This window comes from Musca vetustissima, unplaced genomic scaffold (assembly GCF_032173495.1).
Source record: "Musca vetustissima isolate MV318-11 ecotype Yass unplaced genomic scaffold, APGP_CSIRO_Mvet_v1 utg13749, whole genome shotgun sequence".
In the NCBI taxonomy this organism is placed as follows: domain Eukaryota; kingdom Metazoa; phylum Arthropoda; class Insecta; order Diptera; family Muscidae; genus Musca; species Musca vetustissima.
This window is the reverse complement of record NW_026885959.1, coordinates 392,612-406,128: the sequence shown is the minus strand read 5'-3', so window position 1 is coordinate 406,128 and position 13,517 is coordinate 392,612. Positions and strand designations below refer to the sequence as shown.

The 13,517-nt window shown below is 40.7% G+C and overlaps 1 protein-coding gene across 1 annotated transcript in view; it reads left to right on the top strand.

The window, feature by feature from the left end:
• The window catches only part of LOC133333316 (titin), a 173,513-nt gene that overhangs the window by 112,677 nt on the left and 47,319 nt on the right, over positions 1–13,517 (top strand). Inside the window, exons 20-23 of the mRNA XM_061541630.1 lie at positions 2,649–9,990; positions 10,063–10,508; positions 10,626–13,203; positions 13,264–13,499. Coding sequence (XP_061397614.1) covers positions 2,649–9,990; positions 10,063–10,508; positions 10,626–13,203; positions 13,264–13,499 — 10,602 coding nt within the window. The remainder of the gene's footprint in view (positions 1–2,648; positions 9,991–10,062; positions 10,509–10,625; positions 13,204–13,263; positions 13,500–13,517) is intronic.

Here is a 13,517-nt window from a genome sequence, read left to right as displayed (position 1 = left end):
TCATCCAGAATCATTGTCATCGAAAACACACACACACTCATTCACTCACACAATGTTCACAACTACCTCCATACATTTGAAACAAAAAAGAAAGAAAAAAACTTTAGAATTGACTGGAATTGATATACCTTCAAAAATGTTGTTGTCACGTGGCACAATTCGTCTTTAAGAAAACTAGACCATTTTCCTCATGTGTATCCAGAAATATCCCGTGACAACAAGTTGCAAGTTTTTTGTTGTTCTTGTAAGGCCATGAAGTAATATTTAGGATTTCTTATTGATGAGTGTGCCTTTTTGTTTAGTTTAAAAATATAATTTAACCTCCAACAAAACTACATGTACACAAATGTGTATATGTGTATACACACATACATATTTTTAATAGCCATAGTGCCAGAAATACAATTTGTGTATATTTTTATACAAACACTCAGTCCGACTACATACATATATATAGATATAGATATGTACATTTAACTTTATTTAGGTTGAGTTAGAAAAAATCGAAATGAGGAACCATTTTCTGATTTGCTATGAAAGAAAATCTATGAAATGACTTGTATTTGTATTTATTGTATTTTACAGTTGAACCTGGTTATAATGAATAGCGAAATTTCGTAATACGTACAGTTGTATATATTGTAATATTGGAAAACAAATATTACAATATATAACATATTCAAAATTAAAAAAATAATAATAATAAATAAATGATCTCATTAAATACACTATAACCATGTTCAACTGCCTACAGTATTTTTAGTTATTCTATTTAAAATATTAGTTTAAGTTATATTTGTATTTATATATACTATTATTGCAAGAATTTTGCAATTGAAGGGTAAGTCATTTCCAGTTGTTTTTTTTTTTTGTTTCTTATGACAAAATAATTAACTCTAGTAATTTTAAAAAGAATCAATATGATTAGATTTGAAAGAAGAAGAAAGGAAAATAAATTTCGAGAATAAAAAGAAAAACGCTCACCCACAAACATTTCACCCCGTCACCCCGTTACCCAGCAAAAATCATACACACAAATCACCATTTCGTATTAGAACTGATTTGTCTATCATATAATATTTGTTTTCAAAGAAGGTCTTGGATTGCCGGCATTTCAGTATGACAACTATTAACCTATTTTTTGGTTGTTGTTCTGGGATTCGAGTCCGGGTCTTTCTTTCGCATATGTATCTCACCTTCTCACCGTTCCATATCATTACTCGTGGCTTTGGTAATTATTCGAATTGTTGGTAGTTTGTCATCTGCAATGAACGGACACATAGTCACATTCCACTACAATAACATTTATCATTAGCTTAATTTGTTTATTATTTTGGAAATATGGTATTATAATAATACATAATAATATGATTTCACAATGTCTCTCTTTTATTTTATTTGTCATTTGTATGGGTTTTATGGTTACTCTATCTATCTCTATCTCTTGTTTTAAAATTGTACATTATTTTTGTTGGTATTTGGTTTTTATTTGACATAAAAATTTTCTCTTTTTTCTTTTATCGACATTATCATAAAAAAAACAAACAAAAAACTACATTCCAAAATCAAATTCCATCCACATTTAAACAAATTCCGGTGTTGTTGCTCTACTCTGCTCTTAAACGGTATTGGTATAAACAACATAATATTTTTGCTCTTGCTCGCGCTCTCTTACATGATATATTGTCACACACTCTGTCGCTCACTAATTACAAATTACACAACTTAATTTTGCTAATAATCTGTCTGATCTTGTGGACTTCTTAACTTCTAACATAACCCGTCCCGCTCATTTTCAACATTTTTGTGCTTTATTTTAACTCTCTAATGCTCTCCTCCACTCTCATATATAACTTGTGTATTTCAAAAAATAATATTACTGAAATGATTGCCTTCTTCTTTGTCGGGTATACCTTTTGAATATTTGCTTTTATTCTCCTATATAAATATCAAACATACACACACATCCATAACACATAAACATACACACACATGCATTTACACACAACCCCACTTGTCTCGAAACTCTTGTCCCACCGAATAGGCGTGTCGAGAACGTGTCAAAAATCTCCACTCGAAAATAACCTCCCGAAATGAGCGTATTAAACTAATGATACATCGCGGTACTCCAGATGAGACCCTCTTAGAATTATAAAATTTTGTAATTGTTTACCTTGTCCTACCCTTATCCGCAACATAGGTTTAAGTCACTCATATGATTAAGCAGCCACCGCCACACTAGAGAGGAGCCGTGAGAAGGGCAAAAAGTGTTGAGTGTTTTTGTACTTTTCTCCCATACATTTATTTACAACAAAAACATTCCATTGATTGCCCTCTCCCCGCTCCCTCTATACCTTATATAGCTTATTTATTATAGTTTATATATAATTTATTAAAAGGAACATGACCCTCAGAAAATCTAAGAAGCAAAACAAATCATAAAAAATAAAAAAAGAATTTTAATTTTTAATAAAATAGTTTTCTTTCACAAACCCAAATATTCTGCAGACGTGTCGCAAGGTGTCTTTGTAGGCATTTATGTTTTTGTTAGGTTAGGTTTCTTTGTATACCCCAACATAACTATTTTCCACAAAACCTAACGTTTTTGGCAAATTTCTCCCATATTGTTTTTTATTGCAACTGACCAGGCTCTACGTGCATCCATTGAAGATATGCAAGAAAGATATGATGGGGTTGCCGCTTTGTCATATAAACTGGACCCACATTCGGTGGTCGCAACATCATCGTCCGTTTCCATGATGTTGAAACCCTCAAAGATAGGTCTGACTTATGCCGAGGTACTTACCGGTCAATCTTCGCCCGAATCAGATAAAAGTCATATTAGCCCTGTGTCCCTGTCAAAAACGCCCGTACAAATTGTAAGAGAAACACCCGAGACAAATGTGGACACCACAACGGAAGAATATGTCGACGAACAGGGCATTAAGCATAGAATAACCACCACCACGACGAAGACCACTAGAACGACCACCAGCTTATCCTCATCAAGACAAGATCGAAAAAAGGCTCGTGATAATAGAGGTAAACATAACGCTTTAACTACAATCACCACCACCGATACAACCGACAATGTGCCACAACCTCAAACAGTTGCGATTAGAGAACCTGAAGAGCAGGTTGAGTTATCGGTAACTGAAACAGTTCCTAGCACCACCACTTCTGTAAAGTCTGAGGAATTTTTGCACCACGAACGTAGTAGAACTCAACCGCAGGTCGGTAAGCCACAACTGCGTCCACCCAGAGAACAACGAAGAGGGCGTTCTCCTAGAAGAAGACAACAGCATGCCTCAGAAACAAGTGGTGTTGAACCACAATTGCAACACCAAGAAACCCCTGAGGAACACCGAACTTTCCATTCGACTACCACCACCACCACTATGACCACTGCTCAATTGACCTTGCCCCCGGCCGAAGATAGAACTCGTTCAAAAAGTCCCATGTGGACACCAGGCTCAACATCATATGCAGAGGTACTACGGGGCATTGAATTGGAAAGACAAAGACAGGCATCTCTGAAGGCAGCTCAGCAGCAAAGAAAATTGAACAGAGTGAACGAGCAAAGTCAGACGGTTTCCCAGACTAGTGATCAAAATCACGCCACTACTACCACGACCACAACAACCTCGGAAACCATCATGGTTCCTATTCAAGCGGTTCCGGAAGTGGTGCAGGCGCCACCTCAAGAAACGCAACCCCCAATTCAACAGGTTAGCGAGGTTGTTGCTCCGGACAACACATATTACACAGAGAATATCAACGAAACATCTAATTACGCCCACACTCAGGAGGCTGTAGCTACGCAACCCGAGCCGCAACAAACCACAAACTCTGTTAGCTACGTAAGTACTTACAACGCCAACATTCCCATGACGGCTGAGGAGATTCAGGCTACATATTTACAACCGGATCCCCAACTATATCAGTCCATGTATGAAAACCTACAGGACAGCGAACAATGGGGATATGTGGCCCAAACCGCGCCAGTGCAACAGCCATCAACCACAGATGCCTTCTACGAACAAATGATGCAAGTGCAATATACCCAACCTGCAACCATACAGACAGCCTACACCGGCTACCAATACCCCACACAGGCCACACAATATCAGTTGGTTACTGCCGGCTATTATCAGCCAGCACAACAACCATCTGACCAGACCTATCAGAACTTGTACAATACCAGTGAACAGCTCTACTACCAACAGCCGGGCACACAGGACTACCAGCAATACATGTATGAAGCACCAGTTGCCCAGCAACTGTCAGAACCCCAACAAAGCCAGCCTCAACAACAGCAACAAACTGTCCAATACAGCACGATGGACACCCTGTCCAGTGTCGCTACCACACTAGCCTCAATGATACAGCAGCAACAACAGACCACTGTTACCTCCACCACAACAATACAAACCACAACCATACAAACTAACCAACAGCCGGAACAAACGGCACCCACACTGTTGGAACCTCAAGAAATTCAGGTTGAAGAACCCATACCCGACCTGACTTTCGGTCAGTTCGATATAAATGAAATTGAAAGTATACCGCAAGAAAGTATACCCGCACAGCCGCCAACACCAGTAGCTGAGACTGCTCAGCCAGCTGAAGAGATCAGCCATGAAACAGCTGCTCCAGCAGCGCAATTGCCAACGGCTACTACTCGCCGTGAAGAGTACATCACATATGTCCATGAGACAACATTGCCACAACAACAACAAGCTCAAGTTGTGGAAGCAACAAAACCGCAAGTGGCCGGAACCACATATGCCGAAGTTTTATTCGGCCTAAGACATGGTCAGAATTTCCAGCCATCCAGTCATCAACCCGCCCATGTCAAAGTTACCGCTGCACCATCCAGTGTAAGCGTACAAACCCCTGTAAATAATCAGACAACCAAAACGGAAACTACGACGACAACAACGACAAAGACGACGACTCTAACGAAACCGCAAGCAAACAAATTCAAAGATCAGAGATTCAAGTCTCCACGCGACGAAAGTCGCACCAAGAGACAAAAACTAATGGAAGAACCACAGATCGGGGCAGTAAATGTTTACGGAGAGACCACAACAGCTGAAGCTAGTCTCAAGCCACAAAAGACTACGCAGCGTCATGCTGCAGCTCCAGCCAGTGTGGAAACATTTGATGCACCCAAACAACAGCCTGTGAGGAAAACAAGAAGATCTCGAGAAGAAAAACCCGTCTCCTTGCAAGACTTTATCAATTTTGAGAAACAACACTCGACGAGTACGACGACAACGACGAAACCTAACTCAGAACCCAAAAAAGACAAAAAGGAAGTACTCCCCACCAAGAAGAAATCCAAAGAAGAAAAATCTCCCCCCAGTGAGAAGAAGCCACTATTGGCTGACATTGTTAGAGAACAAAAACCGGCAAAAGACATAAAAACTAAGAAGGAAGTATCTGAAGTAAAGCACGAGAAAGAACTTCCAGCACAGAAAGACAAACCCGTTAAGTCGCAGGAACCGAAAAAGCCGGAAGACGGCAATAAGAAACCCCCAATTGTTGAGGTGATCGAAACTTCAAACACAAATGTCCAATTTATTGATTCCGAACAAAAGCACAACGTAAGCAACAACAAAAAAGACAAAAAACCGAAGAAGAAGCCAAGTGTACAGGAGCCAAAGGAAGCAGAGCTTAAAGAAGAAGTGAAAGCTGAACCAGTAAAGGATAAACCCGAAGAAGAGAAACATCAGGTTAAAGAACAGCTTTCCAAGAAATCGAAGAAGGGAAAGAAATCTTCCGAGCAATCCAAAACTTCCACAGAAACCGTAGATACAACCACGACAGAAACTATGGAAGTTGCTGCGCCACAAATTGCAACCTACGAAAGCGAACCTCAGATTACCGAGAATGTGACCTCAAAGACAACCACTCTGGAATCCGGAGGCATTCTCACAACCACAACTGTAACCAAATGCATTACTAAGAGAATTGTTAAAATAATTGTGGATGGCAAAGAACAAATAGTAGAAGAAGAAGTTGTAGATGAGGCTCCACAGGAAAATATAGTTGTCGAACAGATCGACTTGCCAAGCCACGGTGAAAATCTTCCCAATTTTGATGTTTCAAAGACCACCTTGAAAACGGATGGCACTGTTACCAAGACCGTCATCAAGAAAACCAAGAGAATCGTTAAGACTATAACGGAGAACGGCGAAGAATTGGTTCAGGAAATCGATGAGGATGAACCAGAAATTCATCGGGAAGTTGTACAATTGCCCAGCACTGAGGAAACCACAATTGTTACAAAGCAGAGTAGGACAACGGAAAAACCTTTTGAGGCACCGCTACAACCATTCGACCAAAAAGAAAAGATTGAAACTGTTCAGGAAGCCATAGTGGAGATCCAGTCGGAATTAGTAGGAAAAGAAACTGAGACGAATATAAAATCCGAGGAAACAATTGGTAATTCAGATAAGATGGAAACACTCGAAAAGCCGAAGGGTAAAAAATCCAAGAAGGATAAGAAAATCTTAGAAGAACCTAAAGTCTCAGAACCAGTTAAAGACGTTCCCGAAAGTGAAATAAAACCAAAAATAGAGGAAACTGTCATTACGAGTGTGGCCGATGTACAAACACAGGAGAAGGTCAATGATATTCCCGTAGCTGAAGAAACAAAATCATCGAAGTCAAAGAACAAGAAATCAAAGAAAGACAAAAAGTCCTCTGTTGAAACAAATGTTAAAGAATCGGTTAGCTCTACTGCAGCTACTGAAGTCGTGACCACTGTAACGACTACATTTACTTCGAATAACGAAATAACGGAGAAGGAACGTTCCGAACCTACTGAAGAGAAATCTGAAATATCCACAGAATCTCAAACTGCTGAATTCGTAGAGGAGAGAACAACAACAACCGATATTGAAGAAATCAATATTTCCGAAACAAAGGAACCAGCATTTGTTGTAACTCTCACAGATCAAGATGACGTAAAGCAGAAAAAGTCTAGGAAGGATAAAAAGAAATCCAAAGAAACCACAGAAAGGCAAACCGTAGCTGGAAATGTTACGATTCCAGATGAACAACAGAATGTTGTTGATTCTCAGAAACCCACTGAAAGTGAAACACCTACAGTTGTTGAGTCGCAGGACAAACCTCAAGACATATATTCTGTTCCTCTGCAGCCCATGCCATCTATCGAAGACAAACAGCAACCAGAAATTCAAGAATTGATCACAGAGGAACCTCTTACACCAAAGGAAGAAGTTTCTGTAGAAGTGACAAAGGAAACAGATTTCGTCGATCATCAGATCGAAACCAATGAAAGTGTATCAGAAATAACTTCAACCACCATTACCACTACTTATGAAGAAAAGCTAGTTTCGGAAACTGCTGATGAGAACAAAGTAGAACTCGTGGAAGAACCCCTAAGGGAAACTGTTAGCAAATCGATTGTGGACGAGACCGTTACAAAGAAGGAAGTTGTATCTGAAACGATACTAACTACTAATACGACTACTATTGAATCGGATGAAACGACTGTGGCTCAAATTTCAGATATTATAGAGCAATCTGTAGACGAACACGTCACGGAAAGTGATACAACTCCAATTGAGCCTCAAGAAACCTCACTGCCGGAAACAAGAGAATGCAATTTGGAATCAAAACAAACATCAGATATTCCAAAATCGCCTTACTCTGTTCCATTGCAACCAATTGATGATTCCGCTCAAATTATACAAGTTGTAGAAATAATTTCGGAACCAGAAGTTGTATCAACAGAAGTCATTGTTGATACACTCAAGAGAACACTGGAGGCTGCTATGGAACAATCCACAGAATTCCCTCAACAACCGCAACCTGCCAACGAAGGAACGCAAATTCAAGTAGATTCTCGTGTTGTCACTGAACCTCAAGAAATCAGCATTGCATCTGAGCATCTAGCGGAACAAAGAGCTACACAGCCTGTTACTTTGGAGACTATCGATGTACCTACTACCACCACTGTTACACAGGTGGTACAAGGTGGCACCATTACTAGAACCTTGACAACCATTACCAAACGCGTCATCAAACGTATTACTGAAGATGGTGAAGAAATTATCGAAGAAGTTTCCGACGATGAACCACAAGTGGTACAAGATGTAACTGAGTTGCCCGTTACTGTTCAAACTTCAGTGTCGCCAGTTCCATTTGAACAGGTCGCTGATTCGGACTCGACTTCCACAATGACATCCCAAATTATACGCGGTGGTTCCGTTACGCGAACCCTAACCACAATCACCAAACGTATTGTTAAGCGCATCAATGAAAATGGTGAAGAAATCATCGAGGAAATTTTCGATGAGGAGCCAGTGGTCAAGCAAGAAGTAATGGAATTGCCTACAAAAACTGAAATGTATGTCTCGTCTTCCGAACCTTCAGAAGACAACAACAAACCGAAGGTGGATATTCATGATAAACAGACTCCACCCACTGGCGCTACAGCCCAGATTGTGCAAGGTGGTACCATAACTCGAACACTTACAACCATTACGAAACGCATTGTTAAGCGCATCAATGAAAATGGCGAGGAAGTTGTTGAAGAAGTGTTTGATGAGGAGCCTGTAGTTACCCAAGAAGTTTCAGAACTGCCAACTACCACTCAAACCACAATCGTTTATGAGGACCCATCGGAAGAACCGGAGCACCAGACTACTACGACAATAATGTCAGAGCCTGTTACCACTACTACTTCACAGAAAATTCAAGGTGGAACAATAACCAGAACATTGACCACCATCACCAAGCGCATAATCAAGAGAATCAATGAACATGGTGAAGAAATAACCGAAGAAGTTGTCGATGAAGAACCCATAGTTAAACAGGAAGTCACTGAGTTGCCAACTAAGACGGAAACAACAGTGATAACAAAACCTGCAACTGATTCCCCCAAAGAAGTGGAGGAAGATAGCCCCGTGACCGGAGATCAGACCGTGACTAAAACCACCAAAACAACCACGAAACGTATTACTAAGCGTATCACCGATAAGGCAGAAGAACCAATGGCCGAAAAGCTCTTCGAAGCACCTCTGCAACCCCTGTCTGAGCAGACGGATGTTGAAGAACAACCACCAAAAGTAACAGAGCCCCTGACCGAAACAAGTGCAATATTCCCAACCACGGACGAACCCCAAAATGAAGGCGGTGTGGTAAAGACCACAATTATCCGCACCACCAAAAAGATCAAGAAAATTAAGAACGACGAAAATCGCGAAACAGAGGATGTCACCACAACAGCTCAATCTGCTGTAGTTACTCCAGTTGACGTAGTTGAGGCACCGAAGTCTGAAGTTGCAACTGAGAATGAACCGGAAAGCGTTGTTGAAAAATTGGTGGAAACTGAGCCCAGTCAAGAAGTTCCCGGCGAGCCACTGGACGTTGATGGCGAAGTCATTAAGAAAACAATTGTACGCACTACGAAGATAGTTAAGAAGATTACACAGAATTCGGAAAGCGAGTTGGCATCCTTTGAGGATAATGTATCAGGCAGCAACGAATTCCCAGTTGTAGTAACCGGAACGGAGCAAGAACCAACTAAAACGGCCCTTGAATCTGTTCAAGCCTTGCAACCGGAGGAAGCTGGTGGTGTGGTCAAAACTACAACTATCCGCACAACCAAGATTGTCAAACGTAAATCACAAGACACAGAGACTTCAGAAGACATGTCAGTTTCCTCTCAAGAGTCTGAAACCACCGCCCCTACCATTATAGAAGAACCAAGTGAAACAATGAGCGTAACCACCAATCAGTTGGATGGTGCGATTATCAAAACCACCACAATACGTACGATGCGTATTGTCAAGAAAATTTCACAGGACGGTCGTGTTGTTATGGAAGAAACGGACGAAACTCCCGAAGATAACGTAGTTGTCAAGTCGACCATTGAAATGCCCGACATTAGTGCCACCAGCACCGAGACTGACAAGACAGTATCCTCATCAACGTCTATTTCACGCAGTAGCAGTATTAGTAGCAATACTAAGTTGTTAGAAGCAACCAGTACCCAACCGCAGGAAATAGTTCTAAGTGGCTTAGAGGAAGTCGCCAAGTCTTCCGACAACTCTGCCACTGGTGTACGCGTTGTAGGAATAGAGACAGTAGCTTTGCCCATGACATCCAAACCGACCTCAACCACAACTCAAACACATCAATCACTAAACACAGACAGTCAAGACAGGTCCACTATCACTACCACAACCACCACCACCAAAATTACCTCGAAACACACCGCTCTTTCAATGGCTCAAAGATGTAGCTTTGAATCAGAAGATGGTAAAAATGTAGTCTATGTAGGTGATGGCATCGATGGCAAGTATCCACCCGGTAGCGTACAGAAAATTTCCCTCATCACGCATGAGGAGAAACACAAGACACCCATAGTTAAGATGCATTTAGATTTCCCCGAAGTCAGCCTTCGAGTCACCGAAACTGTAACCGAAAACTTAGAGGCAGGTCTTAATGTTAGCGAAGAGAAGGAACAGGTAATTGAGAAACTACCAGAACAGGTATCGCAACCTCTGGTGGACAACAAGGAATTCATTCATGAAATCGACGATGATGTCGAAATACCCGCTGAGGTTGTTGTAGGCAAGACAGAGGTATTGACCCAAGTTGTTCAGGAAGTTTTAGAAGATGTGGTTGACAAATCACAACCAGAAATAGTCGACGTCTCTCAGATAGTTGAAAACGTAGAGGTTGTCAAGGATACTCAGGTTAGGGAACAGGATAGCATACCCGAATTGTCGGAAATGACCCCTGAAGAAGAAAGTCTATTCAAGGAAATTCAAAGACAATTAGCTAAGAAAGATAAGAAGAAGCGTCCCGCTCTACCCGAAGAATTCATAAAGTCCGAAAGTGTTAGGGAATCACCCGAGCCCACTAAATTGGCTGAACTAACTCCAGATGTTAATGTGGTCGATGAAATTTCAACCACCACCATTAGTCCCAAAGAAGAAGAGCAAACTACACTCGTTTCTAATACTAATCTTGTTGTTGTTGATGTTTCTAAAGCAGACGATACAATTGCTAAAAATACTACTAGTCTGGTAAGCACCACACTGAAAGCTACTGAGCTTGCAACTAACCTACATAGCATCGTAAGTCCGTCCGCTTTACTCTTTGAAATTCCCAAATACTATTTGCCGCAAATGCTCTTGGCTGAAAGCAGCTATTATCTATTAAGATCAAGTGAACAACAACAACAGGTTAACACGGATGAGGAGCAAAGTGCAACAACAGAAACAACAACAATTGATGAACAGGTAACAGGTAAGGTTGAAAAGGAATCATCGATGGAAAAACCATTTGAGGCACCTTTGCAACCATTCCCACGCACGGAAACAATAGTTGAAAAATCAGAGGTTCAAGTTGTCCCTGAATCAACTGAATCTCAACCCGAGAACTATCAGAACTTTGAAATTCCCAAATATAATGTTGGAGCTTTGAATGTAGCAGAATCACAAATGTTAATTACTACGTTGAAAACTACAGAATCGCAGCAGCATGAAATTACCGAGTCATCTACTGAAACAGTGGAACAACAAAGTGTCGTCGAACAGGAGATTACATCAGTCCAATCAGAGCCTGAGATTAATACTAAACAAGACAATTTCTATAACTTTGAGATTCCGAAATATAATTTCGGGGCATTCAATGTTGCTGAAAAACAAATGGTATTAACTGCTCAACTAACCAAACCAGAATCAGAAGATATCACAGCAGAGACCAAAGATCTGAAGGAATCCGAAGTAGCAATAACTTCTGAAAACCAAATAGTACAGGAGCAAGTAACAACAACTACAGTAGAAACGACTAAAAAGGTCGTGGATATGGCTGTTGTGCCCGAAAAGCCAGCAACAGAAGCATGTGAGAGCGAAACGGCAACTGAATCGCACATTTCCGAAACAGAGAATATCTACAACTTTGAAATTCCCAAATATAATTTGGGAGCTTTTAATGTTGCAGAAAAACAAATGGCAATTGCGAAAACAGATAAGACTTCGGAGATTGAAGAGAAGCAGGTTACATCTGCAATTCAACAAATCGAAAGTTCGGACAAAATAACAGATGAAAAAATACAGGAGTCTGTTGTAGAAAAGGAGACATTAGTTGTGGCTGAAGTACAACCTGAAGCTGAGCCGAATTTCTACAACTTCGAAGTCCCCAGATTTAATGTTAGTGTCTTCAATGTTGCTGAAAAACAATTGGTACTTACAACGTTAGTAAAGGAGAAATCCGAAGATATCGCAGAACAAGTTGAAGTTGAACCAGCGGAGGAAAAAGAACCTGAAAGGAAGCATGCCGATGAAACAATTGCTGAAAAACCATTCTCAGCCCCACTGCAGCCATTTGCTGAACAAATTTCAGAATCAAATGAAGTGAACTATGTTAACTTTGAAATTCCTAAATACAACGTGGCAGATTTCAATGATGCCGAATCTAAATTGGCACAAAGCTTTAATAAACCCGAGGCAGAGGAATCTATCAAGGACATTTCTGTTGAAGAGCCACATGAACCAGTTAAACAAGAAGAAGCTAAATCTGACATTACTCAAGTAACCGAAACAACATCAACGGTTAATGAAGCCCAAATAGAAAAGATCGAACTCGTAGTTGGAGAAACCATAAAACACGAGGAACCAAAAACACCTGCAACTACTCCGGTCGATGAATCGAGCGGTAATATTCCGCTGGAGCCTAAGAAACCAGCTTATGCCGGTTTGCCAATTGATGAATCCTCTAACACTTGGATGGATGTGATGGATGAGCCTATGGTGCTTTCTGACGATGATGTTGAACAAGAAACATCTCCAGTGCAGAAACAAAACGAACCCATTACATTATCCCAAGAAACACCAACAGAAAAGGAAATCGTTCCCGAAAAACCATTTGAAACACCAATTGAACCACTCGTCGAACATAAGGTCGACGAAATTGTTTCCACAATTATTGAAACCACGACCAGTGTTGAAACAACTCAACCCGAGAAGAAATCAGAGGAACCCAAGAAACCCGCCTATGCCGGTTTGCCAATCGATGAGACCACCACCACATGGATGGATGTCATTGATGAGCCTATGGTGCTTTCCGATGACGAGGAACCGGAGGTAACTCCAGTAAGAGAACAAATTGAAACAGTAGTACCAAACGAACCAGAAACGATTACAGTTGACGAAGGTACATTGGTTCATGAAACTTCCAAGGACAAGGTTGAATTATGTGAAAAACCATTTGAAGCACCACTTGTCGAGCAAAAGGCCGAAGAAATTGTTTCAACAGAGACATCTGAATCAGTGGCTGTTGAGACAATTGAAATCGAAAGTAAATTGGAGGAACCCAAAAAACCAGCTTATGCCGGTTTACCAATCGATGAGTCCACCAACACATGGATGGATGTCATTGATGAGCCGATTGTACTTTCAGATGATGACGAATCGGAGTCTACACCAGTAAAGGGACAAACTGAAACAGTGGCAACTGATGAAATCCTA